Source organism: Osmia bicornis, chromosome 7, assembly GCF_907164935.1.
Source record: "Osmia bicornis bicornis chromosome 7, iOsmBic2.1, whole genome shotgun sequence".
In the NCBI taxonomy this organism is placed as follows: Eukaryota; Metazoa; Arthropoda; class Insecta; order Hymenoptera; family Megachilidae; genus Osmia; species Osmia bicornis.
In genome coordinates, this window is record NC_060222.1 from 4,718,493 (window position 1) to 4,738,179 (window position 19,687).

Consider the following 19,687-nt stretch of genomic DNA (forward strand, 5'->3'; position numbering starts at 1 on the left):
CAACTCACTTTCCATTTCGTTGGAGCATGAAAGGTGGACGTGATACCCGACACCTTTTTCTCGGTGTCATTGTTTAATTACCACTTTCGATAATTGTTCAATCTCACCTGTTACACGCGAAGGAGCGATAACGAGGACAAGGCACGTACAAATATAAACATTTATTAAAAAGTATATCAAAGTCTAAACGAGTTAACAAAAAGAACAAATGACAAACAGAAACTTAACAAGACCAACTTGCTGATATACATAGTATATACAACTTGAACCCCTCGTTCGTTAATGATGGTCGGAGTAATCAGGCTGAGATGGTTGGAAATTTCCTCCTTGGTCGTGTCCCTGTTGGTTCACCGTGTAAGTGCTATAGCTTTCCGATTCGTGACCACCGTGGTCACCGGAATCATAACCACCCACGCCACCGACGGTTTCCTCCGACTGGCTGTGCGCCTGATAAGGGATCGGGTGTGGTACCGGGTAAAATACAGGCTTGTTCAACGTCACAGGCTGAGGAACGGGTACCGGCTGAGGTATCGGCACCGCCTTCGGCACCACCACAGGTACTTGCTGATGAATCTCGATCGGGTATGGCTTGGACACCTCCACCGGCACGTGTTCCTGGACTTTCACTAGCTTCGTGTACGGAATCGCGATCGGATGGTTCACCGGCACAGGGACGGGTATGTGATGGGGCACCTACAAAAGAGAAAGGAATTCTAGATCAAGAGAACGTCCGGAACCGCCCGACAGAGGAGCGACTATCTTGTTTCGTGGTCTGACGAGAAATCAGATCGTTCGGCTTGCGGTTTGAAGAAAAAGGTGGACATGGGTTCGGTTGTACCGGACGGCTCATAAACGGCTCATAAAGTTATATTTGTAGAGAAATTATAAAATTAACGATGAATTGAGTACCTTGACTGGATACGGCACTGGAACCTTGACAACAGCCGTCTTCGTGACCTTAATGATTTTCGTCGGTATTTCTTTCAGATGAACCGATTGCGAGATGAGCTTCGGTTCACTGCCGTAACCATGGCCTTCCAGGGAGAAATGAGAGGCCTTCACGGCGGCCACGGCCAGGACGAACAAAAACTGCAAACGTTCGATCACGGTATTGAAAAGTTCCTGAACTTTACCCAAATCAAAAGGCAAAAATTGAAAATTTGTAAAATATCTTAAACTGTAATGGTACATCGTTGCTTTTAACCCTTTCGCTATGAAGAGCGTATATTGAATACTAATTAATTTCCGATAAAAAAATATCATAGCGAAAGGGTTAACATAAATGAGTATTAAAATGAACTTTCACTCGAAATTTCACAAAAATCTGCATCTAAAATACTTTCTCCAAAAAGTGCCCCTCTCTGCTCTTAATTATCACTTTCTAATACACTTCATGATCCTAATTTGCAAATCCTCGAAACCCTTTGTTTCACTCTGATTACACGTTCACAGATGTACAATTAAAAAATAAGACGATTCCTTGGTCACAAGTGCTTCCGGTTTAATCAAATGATGAACTTACTATTCGTATCATCTTTAATCAGGTTCGTGGGTGTAAGTAGATAGTTGCTTCGAATAGAGACGAATCACACTGACAATTGCAGTACAGGCTGTTCCTTATATACGAGGGGACCTTCACCGTCACCGATTCACGAAGAAAGCACTCTCTTTCCGACTGGCATACGTTCTCTTGATCTTGTCTCCGCTTCTCTCCTTTTTTTCCTTGCTCTTCTCAGGGCGGCCGAAGTTCAACGACCGCGGCAACTTCCGGCCTCCCGCGTCCGTTCCGGAGCACCACGCTCGATTTCAACCGTAATCAAGTCAACTCGGTTCTACTTGCAGCAGCATCCTTGCTTTGAGATCCGCTGAATGCTCGTGTTTACCATTTCGTAACTGACCCCGTCGCGCAGCATCACTTCATTATTCAATGATCCTTTTGTCACTGCATTTTGTTTCATATTTTCGACGTTTAAATTGTCTCCAGTGCCGTAAACATTACGCGTGATGTATGCGATCTTGCGCAACCGAGATGTCCAAGCAATTACTCACGATGACACTTTGTATCGTGGATTACCGTTCCTCGAGAAGATTAAAGAGAACGCGTCGACGTTTCAATTGAAACGTTTCAGCTATCGTAATTTACAAGAGATCGTCCTGAAATCACGACAACTTTCACCAATAACCATATTGATTTTATTCTCCTCCAGTGAGTGCTTGTATAAATATGTTAAAATGTTTCTTATCCGAAAAGAAAGAGTGTTTTGGAATATTTATCTCGAATGTACATAAAATAAGCGTATTTAGTTCGAAAGCAACGATGATTCGATCCAAAGATGATTGTTTTATTTTTAGAAACCTTTTCACCGTTTGCGCGCTCATGGAATCCTCGTTATCGGAGGGGTGCCACGTTAAATCGCACTTCCCCTTTCGATTTTCAACAGTCAAGAAAATCCAATTACTTCCTGCGACTCAATTTCCGGCCGGTAAAAGAATGGTGAGAGCAATTCCGTGCGCACAAAACGCGCAGGACGATTCACGGTCGAAGCGGAGAACGGTGAAAGGATTACCGTTGTCGAACACTGAAAGAACCGTCCAAAGTAAAAGGATTAATCTGGATCATCTGGCTCTTTCGTTCGTACGTACTCGCGCGAGGAAATGGTTCACCTTTCCGCTTCTAAACAAAGCTTTTTCAACAAGGGGACACGTTAACCCTGTATATCCGGGGTGAGTAACCCTTCCATCGATCACAAGTAGCGAAATGGCCCTAGAATTGTGACTTTGTGTTTCACAGCTGCCCGATAAGTCGACACAGAGAATCAAAATGACAGAACTCTGCACTTGATGCAAACTTTCACGATCAAAGTATTAAGAAGGTACCAGACGGTTATCAGCTGCGTGGGTGTGCCGGTCAGGTAAGCGTAATGGAACGTTTATCCATCCGATCGAAGCGTACAAGCTTTGGGTTTAATCGGTGACGGTAAAGCGGTCCTCTCGTAAGGGCGGTAAAAACCGGTTCGATACAAAAGCAAAAGTGAAATCATTATTCGCCCAGCCCTCTTTCTCCTCTCACTTTCAATGAAAGCTAGTAATACCGTGCCGAAACGATTCGTTTCCATTCGAAACCAATCAGCTTGTCTAATGAAATAATTGGACTACCGGTGGCTGTCCTAAATTATCTTAGAAAATTAAGATTCTTAAGAAAAGGTTTTTCACTTTGGACTACCTAAATTTTATTTATCAATCTTGGTTGACAAGAAAAGTTTTTTCAAAACTTGAGTCAACTTAGAGTCTAAGAAACTTATTTTGTTTATTATACAATACAAATTTCCTATCTATTCATTGCGATTGTACATTAGGCAAAAGCCGATAAACGATAGTAAAAGTTGGCTAGTATTATTTTTGTTTTGTCTATTTGCCTGGAGAAAGGCGGACAGTTGAAAAAGGTAGAAATGAAGAACGAAAGAATGCCTCGTGAGAGGTTCTAAACTTGAACAAATCAGAAAGTGTGAATTTTCATTAGAATCTAATGAAATTTTAGCAGGGTCGTGTACTAAATATTTGAGACCTGCACGCAGGATCTAATTTCAACCTGCAAAACCACCAACTTTCTGTTTAAACTTAGAGAAAGATCAAACTTCCCGTCGTATTATACTTTAGTGGAAAGTCGAAAGATAAAATAATTAGAACAGGAACACCTTTCCTTCCGCAACATTCTATACAAGTGATGTTCATAAAGAAACGTAATGTAATATGCACATGTCTAATGATCCCATAAGTTCAGCAGTGATTTGCACGACATTGACTCTCACTGCAATTTATTACCTTCAATAGTACAAAAATTTTTATTTAAAAGATCCATAGATCTGGCCCCTGACTAGTAGCTTTTCTCTGTCTCAAAAGTACGAGAAGAAATCTATCTACAGGCTGTTCTTGAAATCTATTTACTTTCAACGCGCTGTTAACAGATAGAGCCACTGCGCTATTCGAATTTAAAAAGAGCGTAAATTCAAATTATGTGATAAATATCTCCACCTAATGTGCAAATAAATATTCTCAACACAAAAATCTATTTTATGCATATTGTTTCAATCACCTCTCTTAATTATCTCTTTATAAATTCAACGGTACATAACAGCTTCATAATTTATTAACTTTTTTCTCATCGATCAACTTAATCAGACGTTTATACAGTTCCTTTCGTAACAAAGGTTTTATTAGTCTTTTATAATTAATGGAATATCAGTGTTTTTAGTGACTTTGAACTGGCATCGTTCGTCATGCAAAGACAGGATCCAGCCAGACGATGGTTGAAATGTTACGAGTTTCGAGTGGAATCTTTGTTGTTCAAGGTTACTAATCTAGCTAGAAGACATTCAAGAAAGAGTACTGAACCTTGAGCATCCTAATCCTCAAAGAATTCGTCGTTTCAAAGATGATTTCAAAAGTAACACCTGTTCTAACAATGGAAACAATCTGCTAACAAGGATTAAATTATCCACAAAAGAAAGCAAATAACATTCGTTAATCACATAAATAATTAACAAGCTATGTCTCGAGAATTTCGAAATCCCATTGAAAACAGAGAGAAAAGAATCTAAGCACAGATATTCCTTAGAACTTGAATTATCAATCTTGTACCCTTCATCTGAACCCTTGAAAGTAATATTGAAAACGAAGTTTCCACCTTATTTTAATTATTCACGAACGTTAATCTAATTAACATTTAGCTATGGAGGAATATTCATTTCATGGAAAGGAGAATTTAAAGTTCGTTTTCAGAAAAAGAAACATGGGACAATTTCTTAATAATTAAATATTTATTATAGGTCAAGGATGAAGGATTCGTAGATTTACAATTTAAATGAAATCGCAGGGTTATTTCTTAATGTTGGTAGGTAGATCTGCATTTTATATGCATATTCGTAACCTAATATCAATATTCTTAATATAATAATTAGAAATCATACCGTAGCTCATTCACATTCTTCTACTGAAATCTCTATCGTTCTTTCAATTTCCTGCTTTCCCAACAGTTAAAAACCTATGAGACACCAGTGACGCAACGTAGCTCTCAAGGAAATATATCAAAGGACACAGTTACCATCGATTAAACTTACGATTGAGTCATACGGATTACACGGAGTGGTCAGCTGTCCATTAAACCTCAGAAAAATCTGTCGTACGTTATCAAAGTCCTTTAAAAGCTTCTTCTTTTCCTTTCGACGAACCGCGATAATGGGCGTACACGAGCCCGGCGGAACAGAGAAAGAGAAGAAAAGATGGAACGAGGCGAATTTGCATAAATCATCCTCGTTGCTACACAGTCTGTTCAAGCATCGGACGTAAAAGGTGCCAGAGCGAAAAAAGGAACGAACGTATGAACACTAATACGAAAACGAAGGAAAGAATTCTGTACGAACGACACCAACACGACAGAGGGTTCAGGAAATATTTCATCCACGACGCTGGAGCATCTCGATGTCTCAGGCCTTCGAGAAGTTAATTAAAAAATCTAGTTCTGCCAATGCCACTGGATTGGGAAATAAACTGGAGGGAGCATCGGCCGAGTATAAAAACTCGACATATCTTTGGGATGGTACTCGATTCTTCATCGAAACATCACACGGCTAACATGAAACTACTACTCGTCATTCTGGTAAGGACCCTCCTCCTCCACGATCACTTAAAAAATTTTAAATAAATATTAAAATAATTTTCTTACTCCCCTATGGACGTTGCGCCACTTCCTTAGTTAATATTTCAATCCCAAATTACAATTATCTGGAAAAAAAAGCCTGGTCCTCCAGGAGTCCTCTGCAAATTTAAATTTAATTTTTTTTAATTTTCACAAGTTCTCAAATAAAAATATTTTTGGGTACTGTAATTTTTATTATTTTTATAAATCTTTTATACGATTTTGAAAAATATTTCAGGCCTGCCTGGCAGCCTCCTCGGCCGTGCCTGTGGAGAAGAAAAAGAGGGACATCCTGCCAGGCGATCCCCGTTATGGAACTGATCAACATCATCATCATCACCACCACGAAAACGTGGTCGAAAATGCACGAGGGTCCAGTGATTACTCCTACTCCTTCCCGGAAACAGAGAACCAAGGAGCCCATGCCCATCTGCCCTCCAACAGCTACGGACCTCCAGGATATCAACCGGGTACTCCTTTGAACAACGAATTCGTGACACCAACCTCTGACGTAATTCAGTATTCAACTCCGGTACCGAATTTCCAAGTCTCCGACTCGGTTCAGGTAATTACGACAGACCTCTGTGTGTTTACCTGATTCGTTCAAACAAGTTCAATGACCTGTTGATGATATTTTCGTACAGCGAACTTCTTTCCAACAGCATCATTTTTTCCTCATGGTATTTATTGTGTTTTTCTTCAGTCTCCTCAATTGACCAACACGTACATACCGGTAAATGCGGAAGTGAAGAAGACGGTGACGACTGCGACAATTTCTGTCCCTGTTGAGAAGACCAATGTACGATAAATTTATTAAATTTTTAGTAGTATCATTGTTAATCCTTGATTGGTGGAACGTTAAGACAGTGACGATTGAAGTATAATTTTAAAATTGAATTTTCATGTTGCAGTTTGTGAAAGCTGCACCGCCTGCAACTTCTTATGGAACTCCAGTGGTCCATCACACCGCGGTAATTTGATATATTCCAAGGTAATTCTGAAGAATGGATAAATAAATTTTTATTTGTAACTGTACAGAACACGCTTGATACATCCGGCGATTCTCGCGTTGAAACCACGCTGAAGACAGTAAAAACCCAACTCCAAGATCACCAGTTCTTGAATGTCCCATCTCCGCAAGTGAAGATCGCCCAACAAGCGCCCGTCAGTAAAGGTAAGAACACCTGAGCTTTATTTAAAAATCTTTTAATAATCGAATGGCAAATGTCAGGGAACATTGATAAAAATATCGTACCTGTTACGTAACGCATGAATTTTTAAATCTTGTCGGTGGCATGACGAACGGCAACATTTTGAATAATTTACACACCAAAAAATACTGGTCATCTTGCTTATTTTTTGTGGAAATAAATTAACACGCGATAAGGATCTTGAAATAAAAATGTAATTTTTTTGAATAATGTAATTTTTATTTCAGGAGTCGCACATTATGCCACCGGAGTGAAGAGCTTACAGGCGGATACCCTGTTCACTGATAACTTACCCACCTTCCAATCGTCGATTGGAGGATTCTACAACGCGCCTAGTTACAGTCTTCCAACCACCGTTTACACGAGCCTCCAACCATCTTACAGTACCTTTCACACTGGATTCACTGGTCTGGGAGTGGATTACCCTCTGAGAACCCTGAGCCACCAGGTCCAGTTCCAACAACCTCTAACTGCTCATTTCAGTAACGCGATTCCAACCAGCTACTCTTTCCCACAAACCAGCTACCAATTGCCTCAGACTCTCACACAGCAGTTCGTGCAACATTCTGAACCATCCGTGAGCACGGTGCAGAATTATTCACCAGTGCAGACACAGACCAAGGTTCAACCAGTGCAGCAGAATCTGGAGACCGTGACCCATGTGGAGCCAGCACACCACAAGGTGGAAACTCTGGCTCCAGTTCACAAAGTGCAATCGGTGGAAGTGTTGCCTCAACGCACGGTGGTCGAATCAGTGAAGACCAACGCGGCACCATTGACCCACACCCAAGTCCAGAAAGGTCCTATCGGTGATTTCTTCCAGAATTTCTCGGAGAACTTCCCTTCTTTGCCCTCGTTTCCCTCGCTACCTTCTTTACCTTCTTTACCTTCGTTCCCCTCGTTACCTAGTTTACCTACATTTCCGTCAACCCCGGCACCACAGATAGAATCAGCTTCGCCAGTCACCACTCAGGTGTTCGAGAGCAAAGATTCCATCGCCATCGAGAACCCCTTATTGCCCTCCGACAACAACCTGAAGGGTACCGTTGTACAACACGTCACCCCAGCTAACGAGTACGTTCAGCCGACGGCCGCGAACGGGGGATACGTTTATTGAAAAGTATTCAGAGAGTCGAAAGTCTTTTAATTGGAGATGGTGAGACTTAGAAGATGATAAGGTACTTTGTAGTGAACTGTATGATGTGTGAACTATGACCTGTGTATTATGGAAGTCTCAGGTGGCAAATGTTTTCTAGCAATAGAAACAGATGTAACATTATAAGTAAATAAATTCTTTTATTACAAACATTGTCGTATTTTCATTTTAGAATTAAGGAAATCGCAGGACTCGCTGTGATTATTGAGTTTATATTAAAATTTCGTAACGATCGATTAATGCAAGGATCGTAACGTAATTGTAGAAAATGTATAAAAGCTCGATTGTTTGTTGGGTTTTAATTAGCGAGTTCTGTAATTATGTTTGCAGAAGTTTAGAGTACTTTAAGGAGGAAGATGTGGCAAGTGCTGAAAGAAACGTATAGATTCTTATTAATTGAAGAAACACCATTACCACACATGGCACTTATTCAGAGGATTCATTTTCGATCCAACAGGACATTTCCATGCTTCGCTGAATTCCTTGGAATTCTTCAGGACTCCCTGGAGTCTCACGTGGCCAGGACAATGAGAATCTAAGAGGATCCATTTTAGAGACTTTGGAGTGTACGACTCGCACCATACCTGAAATTTTAATAAAAAATATCACGCACGATTTCTGCGCAAGCCTTAATTATAAGGCAAGCGAGAGAAAAAAAGTGTAACCGGATAAAACTGATGAAACTGGATGAAATATTCATGAAGTATCAGAAAGTAAAAATTTTTATAATTGCAATTCCAGTCGCTTGACACCTCACAAATTGCCCACAAAATTGCATAAAACTTCTTCTGACAAGTGTAATCTGAATCACATGACAGCAAAGTGATCAATATTCATAAAAGATTGGTTATTTCAAAATGTTGAAGAAAATATATGCAACGATGTTTCCTCGTGTTTTTTAATCTCGAATCATTATCAAATTTAATTAATACAATTTTGGACAGCGTTTCGTAATAGTACTCTTCATCGTGTATTTATTAGCCATAAATATTCTTCTAGGAAAATAAAATAAATTTTCATGAAGGTGATTTGTTTATTCAATTCTTACGTGGGCGAAACCGAGAAAAACGAGCTGCTCTTGAGTGAGATGAGTGAATCCCGGAAGTAGAGGTTCTTGGCCGTGTCTGGCCTTCCATCTTTCGTAAGCGATGACAGCCTCTCTGAGGCCCCCATTATCGGCTATATTTTCGCCCAGCGTACGTTCACCGTCGATGTAATCGTCTACCTGTTCGAACAGACTCACGATTAACCCATCCGCATTCTTCTTAATCGAACAACCAAACTCTGGCAAGGTCGAGATTATAAGACTCAAGTATCACGAAGAAGAACCTTTCAAAAGTCAGGAATTCGATCATAAAACTTAGACGACCCTGAGATCGTTCACATTGAGTAAATAAAAATGAAGACATTTATCTTCTATTAGAAGATAAAATATTTACCTCAACCTCGTAATAATTGTTATAGTGATTAACAAAGCAGTCGGTTTTCTCGTTATACCGTAAAATAGTTTCATTCGTCCACCATTGTCTAACATTTCCATCGCTATCATAGTGTCTACCACTGTTATCAAATCCATGAGTCAATTCGTGACCCAAAACCGTGCCTATAGCTCCGTAATTCAATGATCTAAAACAGAAACCACATTTTATATATTAATAAAAGCTCGAATATTTAATTATTCAATTTCAATCTTACTCCAAACCCAATTCGTAAAATGGAAACTGGAGGATTCCTGCTGGTATCGCTGCATGCGTGTTAGAAAGACAATAGATGGTCAGCTTGGGTTAGTTTCAAGGTGCAACGAATGTGGAAATCTACTGTGATTTGTTTTGGAATTTAGTAATTAATTGTTACGTACTTATATGATTAAATTGATAGGTGTGAAACGCATTTACGTCTGTTGGATCAGTCGCCCAGCTGAAGAACAGAATATTCAATGAAAAATCTTATATTTGCATTGTTCTTTTCAAAAAATGATAACTTACTATGATTCGTTGTTATAATTAATTTCATGGATGCATTCCAATTCAGAAATAGACATCAAGCGAATAATTTGGATCATGTTGCTCAAATATTCCGTCTCCGAGAGATCTATCTAAAAATATAGAGGATGATTCAAAATAAATTCGTTTATATTAACACTTTGATCTGTAAATTAAAATATAGCAATCATCTCTTACACCTTCGTAATATTCATTAAGGATTCGTTCATCGAACAACCAATCAGGAAAACCAATCTGAGATTCCATTTTTCTATTTTTCTCTAAAGTGGCAGCTTTCGTCTGCTTGTCCATCCAGTCGGTTCGCAGAACCAGCGATGCGAAAGCCTCTTTTATGTCGCCCATCATTTCAAACACCTTCTTTCCTTTGTCCTCGTGAAACTGAGGATCCACGAACAGCCATGAAACCGCCATTCCTAAATTATAGCACAGCTGGATGAGAAACCTTCGAATTTTGTAATAGTTTTTAGAAACGCTAACCCATCAAATCGTTCACAGCCGAAGCACAAAGCAGAGATTTTGCTTCTCCAATTTCGATGCTGGTCATTTCAATCACGTAGTTTATCCAAATTTTTCTCAACGTGCTAGACGAATGGGGCACCACGATGTCAACGATCACCCACCAAATATATGTTTCTAGAATATTTAAATAATTATTTAAAAATATTAGAAATTATTCCGTTTGAGAAAAGGTACATTTTGTATAAGGTGTTTCAAAAATGATTTACTCAATGAAAACTGACAGAAAATTAGAATTTCGAATTTTTCATGGACTTTCCAATTTCTTATCCCTTAATAATGATTTACAATTTTCAGGATTCCTTTTTGAAACGATCTGTAGAATTTTACCTAGTTCCTCCTCGTCGCTAGCAGCCAAAAGGAGAGCAACCTCCTTCAAGTATTCCAAATCCCCGATCAATACCTTATCTTTCCTGTTCAAGTCCAAAGTATCGATGTCCTTGAACACTGACTCGATAAATGGTTTCCACAGCGGTTTCGGAGCAAGGGTCGAATTCACTTCCGTCACGTATTCGTCGGTTAACTTCTGAAGATCATCCACCAACATGTAATCACCGTCTGTCGGGTCTACGTCCCATATGCTTTGATTATTTTCCAGACGAGATAACTGCAAGCATGCAACACTTGTAATTTATCTTACTTGTAATTAGTGTTCCTTCGATTTGTACCACTTACGTAATAAAAAGTGCTACTCAACTCGTAGAGAGTCTCGACAACTTCCTCCAGATCTTCCTCTTCAGGAAACGAAGACTGGTTCATGGAACAAGCGTCCAGGGTACCATTATTGACAACCTGTTTAATAATTTCGGTCATGTATTTTAATTCTGCACTCTTCAGTTCGCTCGTCAGTTCATCTTCAATTTCGTCGTCTTCCAGTTTCCGGAAACGCGATCTGATCGAGTGCAGTCGTCTTTCTAGCTCCTTGTCACTGTTAATAATTTAATTATTTTATGAAGAAGCTTGTTTCCTGATAGAATTCTAAGAAGTTCTAAGAAGAATGAATTTTTGAAGAAATTATACTTGGGTAATGGGCTGCTAGTGATCGGCGTGTCCAGCACCATGATGTTATTGCTGGTGTTTCGTGGATCAGGGATTATGTCGAAACCGAAGAAGATATCCCTTCCTAGAACTTTCTTCACCCTGGCCATCTGTTCGATGTAATCAGTGGTCTTCTTGGTAAATGCCGCAGGAATCGAGGGTAAATTGAGCTCTTCCAATAAGTCGAACAGTGGTGCCACTCCCAACTCGTCCATCGAATCTGAACGAGTTAGATAGAATTTATACTTCTCTTCGCACCTGATTAAAATCTCATTTTGGAAATTTAATTTGCGACCTTTTTCATTTTAAAGTTACTCGCCTTCTATTGCAATATGACATAGCAAATTTACCATTAATACTTAAAATATAATGAAAGGGTCATTTAATAAAATACCAACGTACGCACGTCCATGCAGCTGGAGTACAATATCTTCGCCTGTGTCACTGCCCAGGGTACATTGTTTCTGGTAACATTCTCTCGTAACGATTCCCTGATTTTTCTGTACACGCGTTCTCTACGTTCCTCGAACCATGAATTTGTCAAACTGTTATCTGGTATAGGATGCTCATCTGGCCATTTTCCACAGACATACCTGAAATGCACGAACGTTTGTCAAATACTTTTCAAAGTGTTTGAAATACTTTGTAAGTTTGCAGGGTGGCTCACTTATAAAAATCGTCGCAAGGATCAACAGACGTGTCCATAGATTCTTTCAAACTAGCCGCTAAAGTAACAAAATTCTAATTATTTTAAATAATCGTGCGGAAGTAGAATCTTTGATTTTTGCTCACCTATGCGAACGCACTTTTCCGTTTCGCACAACTGTCTCTCTTTTCTTATTGCGTCTAAAACAAAAAGAAGAGAAAATGATGTAGCCAAAGGTAAATATTCAACGTTTTATCTATTATCAAATATTTACTCACAAAGTATAGAAAACACCAGCGTCATCGTTAACAAAAGAGCAATCAGAATAAACAACATAATCATCAAAAAGTTCGGTACTTGTCTCCGTTTCTTTAAGCTGGAACAAGAGAACGATAGGACGGATCTAATTATCGCGTGGGGAAAAATTAGCGGCTTCCTCGCCGCTCGTTTAATCTATGTAATAATACGATCTAATGGCACAGAAGACCGGTAGACATCAATCTCCCGTTCACTTACTAGGCATTTCTGGATTTGATCGCTACCAAGTTCTTGTGGCTGGAGACAGTATAAATCGACTGGGTTTCATCCTCTGTGAAAAACGAGAACATGAATAAAACTAAGGGAAACCGCAGTACTGAGGATACTGTAACTATCCACTTGAAAAACAAGATTTTATTTCAGTAATGATACTATCAATTTCATTACAAAACACTTGTGCTGAGTCATGAATAGGGTAAGACGCATATGGTGCGTCATAGATAGGGTAAGACGCATATGGTGCGTCGTCTACTACAAGCTATAGATAGGGCAAGACGCATAAGGTGTGTCATCAGGTGTGATCTTGTTAAACAAACTAGAAACGAATGAAACGAAGTTCGAATGGGTTATAGAGAGTTAGCGGAAGTGTTTGAATAAAAATTATAACTATACTCACTGCGTCGGTTCATGCTGAATGGCCCAGTGACCGTATCGAACTGACGACACTGAACAACCTCGAGGGACAACGGGTCTATCCATACGTTCACATTTTCCTGCTTAGCCAGTGGTTCTCGTTACGTCTATTTTCACCTGTGCCTGTCGTTACATTCACCCCAGCCACGTGTTTTTCCGCCCTAGCTGTGCGCTTCGCGCACACCGTCTCCTCCCCTACTTAGAGCATCGTGAAGAATTAATGAAGTTCCTGGTGTTGTCGTTAGATCTTGCGGACAATTGGCCATCGCGGAATGGTCTTCTTACTTCCGGTGGTAACACGGTTATGTATAGCATTAAGGACGCGAACTTGAACTGAAAATATATATCATTTCTGACGTTCTTTTTACACTTTAATCTTGTTTCGGATTTTAACATATCGACTTCTATAATTCCGCGAATTTAATTTCAGCAGATAATTAACAATCAAGTAATTATTTTTATTGCTATAACAGTTAAGATGTGGAAAACTTCATTAAAAAAGAAATATTCATTTTTTAATGATGCAGTTTTAAAGACGATTAATGGATAGTATCATTCGACCTTTTTCATAATTGAAGTATGCAGAGTTTATCACTAAATCATGTACTTCCTTGAAACCGTCTGGTCGATATCATTTATGTTCATGTTTGACGAAACGGAAGGGAACGTTACTTGCTTTAAAAACAATTAATTATAAGATGACTGTAACTAGAATTCATCCATTTTTTACTGTCACTGTTTAATGATTAGAATCATTATAGCTACATTATGTTCATGGCATTTGCATGCTGAATGTACTTGATTACTCTGTGCTTATTAGTGATATAAGAATTTCTTTAGTCAGCCTAGCAGATGTTGCTTTAAACAGGAGAAAGTAGGAACTATACAAGACAAATCTCCCTTCATTCGCATTATTTGTCGATCGAATAGTCAAAATGACTGACTTGAAATTTCTCATTTTAAATTATTAATTTTATCAAGCTATTTTCGTTAAAATTTACATTAGCTATTGTTGAGATAAAGAATGAATATATAAATCAAATTATATTGGCTCCGGCATTAAAGACCCCAAAATCACTTGACATTTTTATAAAAATCCATTTTAAATATAACACGTCTCCTCGTACGACAATACATAATAATTTAGTATGCGTGACAAATAAAAAAAACTAGGTTATCAAATCAATCGCAATAGAAAGCTATTCTAGCGATCAATATTGTTCCTGGATGTCTCCTAGTGATAGTGGGTGACATTGTTCATACACGTGTCAGAATGAAGAACACGTGTGTCGTTGAACTTTCTCAGCCCAACTGTTAATTAACTAAATTCCAAAGTGAAGTTGAATGCAATTCTGATTCCTAATGCTTAATAGAAAATCAGAACAACTTTTCCAATCACTGAAATGATAATTATACTTAACGGGTGTGTCAGGTGCCATTCGATCGGACGTATGAAACTCAACGGTAAAACATTGCAGAGAATTCTAGTTCTCAAGGAAACTACTCCGAGCTGTACCCTCAGGCGTTCATTGCAATTCACTGCAAATCTTTTATTTTTTGTCTCTGCTCCAGTCCTCGATTTCTTCGCTAACCAGCCCGAAGGCGTACTCGACTCGGTCGGTGTCGTTGAAAGGGCGTTTGCAAATTAAGTACCCGCGGCTAACTGAAACTTTCCAGTCAGAAATGTAAATGAACGCAGGCCTGAGAGAACAGCTGAGTATTATTAATCTCGCGATCCAGAAGAAATATGTTCGACGAAACCTACTAAATAACGTCTCTTTTATCGCGACGATAAATCAAGTATTTTGCATTTTGCAACATTCGCAAAATCCTTGTACCTTCTTTTTTTTAAACAGAGTCCTCAGAAATCGTTGATCGAGTTTCATAAAGCGAAAGTACAGAAGAAATCGAACAATAAAATTTCTCTCCACGCTAACTGTAACAGTTCTGCGTAGCAGATGATTACGTAAGGATCATTAAAATGCATCGGTAACGTAATTAGACGCTAGACGATGCCCTTCCGTAGTGTTCCGATCGTTTTGTACAACATTCTCTCTCTCCAACTTGAAAAATACCAGCTACGAAATGAAAAAAAAAAAAACGAGCACAATTTATTATGCTAGATTACGAGTGTCAAAGCGATTACGCAAGCGGGTGAAATGCAGAATAGAAGCGGACGATCGATGGAATATACGGAAGTGCCGGTCTATCTCGGCTCGATCGCCACGCGATTCGACCATTTTCCGGTTCGTCGTGCGGAAATAGGCGTAATTGCAGAAACGTATTTACGCATTGAAGAAAAGGAGGATTTTTGCGTGGAATTTCATTGCACGCACCAGTAAATTGAATTCCATTATAAAACGATTCGACTAATTGATAGATACGGCTTGCTTCTAATTATCCTCACGCGATATTTTTATTTTGTAAGACCATGATGGGTGCAACAATTTTCTATACAATCTTTCAGATATATCAAGTAAAATAAGAAGACTCAGTTTCAAGTTTAATGGTGTTGGTAAAAGAATTCCTTGGAACTCAAAATGAATCATTTGATGATCTCACATAAGTTTTTTCTCCACTTCTTTTATCGAATGATTACTGCATCGAATCTCACCGTTAGACTTACGATTCCTTCCACTTTCCCATTACGTAATTTGTACGTTGTAGCCTCCTGGGAATTATGTTTAAAATAAAAAATTGCGTAACCAGGAGTTTAGAATGGAAAATTGGAACGAAGAATGGTGTTACAAATCGTGTGCAAGGAATACTCTCACTTATTCTAGACAGAACTTGATCAAAACTCTGTTTCTTTTTATAGAAAAGTAACGTTCACGGTTCGATACTCTTGCTATCTATAAGAGTACTTATACCTTCTTTCAAGGTTCCCACAAATGATTGAAAAAAACATTGCGACACTTCAATAATTGCATCCAACAGCTACGAAAGGTGACATTTCGATATTCGATGGAGATCGATCGATTTTCGTGCAAAGAAAACTTCTCGAATCGCTCGCCTTCCGGCACGATGCACTACGAAAACAACGACAAAGGGGTTGAACGTTTTTGTTTGGACGATTCGTTACCCTGGCGACATTAGATTGATTTGTATCGTGCAACTTCCACGCTGTATACCTATACAACCATTAAAACGATGTACGAAAATGATGAAGAAAGTCTTGAAAATAATTATTTAAACGTAGAATTGAAAATGAGGAACGAACGAACGAAATGATTACAAGCCATTTATCACAAGACATAAAAATTAACTTTTATTAGAAAATAAATAAAAGTGTTGTTGCAGAAGTATGGTAGGGGTGGGTAAGGTAGGGGTTGGAACTAGGCGGAAAGAAGAAAAGAGAATATACAATGAAGGCACCGATGTCATGGTTGTTGTCACATACCGCACAATAATTTCAAATTTCATCGAGGAACAGGATAGGAATGGTGTAAATTATCAAATAAAAGTCGCTGCGCTCGTGTAAACGTGTATCGTGTGTATAAAAAAAAAAAACAAGGAAAATAAGTAAACTTTTTTTTTTGTTTTCTTAAAGATTGGCTGCCTGGTCTGAGGTCTTCGGGTGGTCCAAAAATACTCGCCGATCCTGAGGCTGTTGTTTTCTCATTTTCCAAAGCAAATTACCCGACGTTCCATCGTTCATGGTTTTTCTTTCCTTCGTTGGATAATACTGATTTCCCTCTGGTCCCTAAAGAATACTGTTTTTCCACCTGAAACGAACGAACTCGAGCAACGCTGGGTTAAAGTTGACCCGGATGCTTCTTCAACTGTATTTCCTCTGTTTCTTTCCTGCCAAGAGAATTTCGATGTTGGCCATGCTGGTTAGCGGTTGTTCGTAAAGCGTCGTCGCTACTTCCGGATGGATGCACCTCAGGACGGCTCGTCCAGGATGGATCACCCTGGACCAGCGAGTTCAACGGGTGACGTGGTTTACCTTAGTCCCAGGGCTGGTGGTGAACGGGAGCCTTGACGATCTTCACGGGTTCCACGTATTGTTCAACGCCGATCAAATGAGGGGTGATCACCTTGGCTCCGTGGTACGGGATTTTCACGATCGGTATATGGGGGATCTTAATGTTCAGGGGTTGAGGGTGTGGCGGTGGAACAGACTGCTGTTGCGGGATCTGGATCGCGTGATGCACTTCCGGAGCATGGACCTGAAGAAGCACACGTTTCACACGTTAATTTAATCTGATATGCTGGGCGATGACACATTCGCTGCGGTATGAGACATAGACCCGATATATTCAACTAGACATTTTATCGTTTAAAGAATATTACCACAGCGATGGTGTCAGCGCTACCATTTTGTAATTGAATAACACTTTTCTATGGTCCCATGGTTCCCTTAAAAGAATTTCTTGCAGAAATGTTTGAAATCCCAATGGACTATGGTGGTTTAGAAACATGGACATCGTGTAGTGTGTGTAAGGCTAGAAACCAGAATGATTGGAAAATCAACGACGTTTGGAGAATTAGAGCAACTTGTTGCAAAACGAAATTGCACAAGGAACTCGAAATCGCCTGCAGTTTTAGAAGGTTCCTGCGTTCCCTTGATTAACGAAGAATTCAATTAAGAGTTCGATTTCCCCTTTCGAGCAGCTGGAAAGTTGCGTTACGTGACACGTAACTACCCGTTCGGTATTAGACGAATCATTGAACATAGAAAATGAGTACTTGTCCAAGGAATCATCGAGTATGTTTGATGTATTACGATGATGGAGGAAGTAACTTGATTGAGTAGTATACTGTCGAAAGTCTGAGGTGTTTGAAAATGTGACGAGGAAAATATCGATGACTGTTTCTGTAGTTTCGGTTACCTGATGGCACGATATTAAGTTGAAATCATATTTTTTGTTACCTGAGGTGCCGCCACCTTCACGATTGGAGGTGCAGCGACCTTAACGTAAGAAGGCGCTTGCCAAGGTGCAGCAGCTTGCCAAGGATCAGGCGCTTGCCATGGTTGCGCTACCTAAGTATCCCAAAATCACGAAATTTCAATGTATCTATGATTCTATAAACTGTGAACGAGAAACTTGGTTACGGTTTTCTTAGTTATTTCCCACCGAGTGCGTCCAGTTACTCGGTTGTCGAGGAACGACGTCGAAGAACGAGCAGTTTCCAGAATATTAAAATGAATGACAGAAGAAAAATGTTGAAATGATTAGATTAGACGATATTATCGAAGGATTTCTCTTCCTGTCGAATCCTTGAGGTCCAAGTCTTTCGTCGAATCAGACTTTGGATCTCAGAACAGAGTTATAGTAAAATAAATTAACATCGAAGATTGTTAGAGTAAATCAGAATTCTACTGAAACTAAGAGAAATGTTAAATTTAAGTTGGTTAATTGACGTTGTTTTTCTTCAGATTCAACAACGCAGAGAAAATGAAATTATTTTACCTCACAAAACCATGTTACATTTTAGCCTTTCGTTCGATTAAATACAAGAAATTATTGAAGATTGTTATGGAACGTGCACTAGTTAACTGAAATTGTTTCACATAATCAAAAATCAGTATAAATACTTTGCTTTATGGTTTTTGGTTTCACTTACCGGTTCGGAATACCCGTAGATTCCGGGATAGGCATGGGCGACAGCCAGAAGGGCGAACAGAGCAATCTGCAAATAAACAAAAATTCATTTATTAGTACAAATAATGTAATATCAAATACTATTCGATCCGAATGAAATATATTAAGTTGATATTATTTTAAAATATCGATTCAAGTTAAAAATTTTCTATCAGAAATCACAGAAAACCCTTCGGTGTTTCAAGAGTTTTTCTAAGTTCAAACTCAGCTGGTTTCAGTTAGGACTAAGTCCACGATCCTAGCGATAGAATCGTTCGAAGTGGATTGAAACTTACGACGAACTTCATTGTGGGCGATTTTTCTAGTGCAGTACACGGGAAAACACTACGTATCTGAGGGGCGACGCGGTATGCTTTTATAGCGGTGCCCTGCCCAGGCCCAGGGAACCAACATGAGGCGGGGGTACAACGATTGCATTGCATACAGACCCCTTTCACCAATAGCGATCGACCCTTTCGGACCCCTTATTCGGCGCTCTATCAATCGTAATATCGTCCATACTTCCGGTAACCACGATGACACCGAGGAAAATTCAAATTTTCAAACCAATTAAAGGAAAATGGGAAAAATTGCAAAAGATTGACCTGGTTTATCACGGAACGCCTTATGGTCGACGGAAAATACAGAGAACTCGAATCATGCGAAAAATTCATCGGCCATTCGCGCACCTCTCCTTCCAATGATTAATAATGTTCTTTAGATTGCAAGACGATATCCTGTCGATCATCTCGAAACAGCGATGGCAACAGAAACAATTACACAACGGAAAATTAAGCACGACTTCCGGCTAAATTGACGTAACGCAACTCGCTGCCAGGTTTCGTCCGAACATTTTATGAAATTTTACGTATTTCCTTTTCAA

The 19,687-nt window shown here is 39.3% G+C and overlaps 4 protein-coding genes across 4 annotated transcripts; 1 reads left to right on the forward strand and 3 right to left on the reverse strand.

Annotated features, from left to right (window-relative positions):
- Nucleotides 1-279: 279 nt before the first annotated feature.
- On the reverse strand, nucleotides 280-1,191 carry LOC114874130. The gene is made up of 2 exons (XM_029183100.2): nucleotides 910-1,191; nucleotides 280-693 (listed from the first exon to the last, which is right to left on the reverse strand). The coding sequence occupies exons 1-2, from the start codon at nucleotides 1,189-1,191 to the stop codon at nucleotides 280-282; spliced, it is 696 nt and encodes a 231-aa protein (XP_029038933.2).
- A 4,333-nt stretch (nucleotides 1,192-5,524) lies between these two features.
- LOC114874135 lies at nucleotides 5,525-8,023 on the forward strand. The gene is made up of 7 exons (XM_046286536.1): nucleotides 5,525-5,656; nucleotides 5,934-6,072; nucleotides 6,115-6,227; nucleotides 6,399-6,494; nucleotides 6,607-6,666; nucleotides 6,734-6,869; nucleotides 7,134-8,023. Exons 1-7 carry the CDS (start codon nucleotides 5,525-5,527, stop codon nucleotides 8,021-8,023), a joined length of 1,566 nt encoding a protein of 521 aa, XP_046142492.1.
- A 201-nt stretch (nucleotides 8,024-8,224) lies between these two features.
- Nucleotides 8,225-13,364, reverse strand: LOC114873199 (endothelin-converting enzyme homolog). The gene is made up of 17 exons (XM_029181273.2): nucleotides 13,200-13,364; nucleotides 12,782-12,854; nucleotides 12,544-12,641; nucleotides 12,412-12,465; nucleotides 12,287-12,344; nucleotides 12,022-12,212; nucleotides 11,602-11,839; nucleotides 11,257-11,509; nucleotides 10,912-11,188; nucleotides 10,543-10,698; nucleotides 10,243-10,478; nucleotides 10,048-10,157; nucleotides 9,921-9,979; nucleotides 9,758-9,806; nucleotides 9,502-9,688; nucleotides 9,111-9,287; nucleotides 8,225-8,646 (listed from the first exon to the last, which is right to left on the reverse strand). Exons 1-17 carry the CDS (start codon nucleotides 13,210-13,212, stop codon nucleotides 8,473-8,475), a joined length of 2,403 nt encoding a protein of 800 aa, XP_029037106.2. The 5' UTR covers nucleotides 13,213-13,364; the 3' UTR covers nucleotides 8,225-8,472.
- A 3,285-nt stretch (nucleotides 13,365-16,649) lies between these two features.
- Nucleotides 16,650-19,127, reverse strand: LOC114873464. Its single transcript, XM_029181825.2, has 4 exons — nucleotides 19,101-19,127; nucleotides 18,788-18,853; nucleotides 18,093-18,203; nucleotides 16,650-17,388 (listed from the first exon to the last, which is right to left on the reverse strand). The coding sequence occupies exons 1-4, from the start codon at nucleotides 19,110-19,112 to the stop codon at nucleotides 17,167-17,169; spliced, it is 411 nt and encodes a 136-aa protein (XP_029037658.1). The 5' UTR covers nucleotides 19,113-19,127; the 3' UTR covers nucleotides 16,650-17,166.
- Between the last annotated feature and the right edge of the window lie 560 nt (nucleotides 19,128-19,687).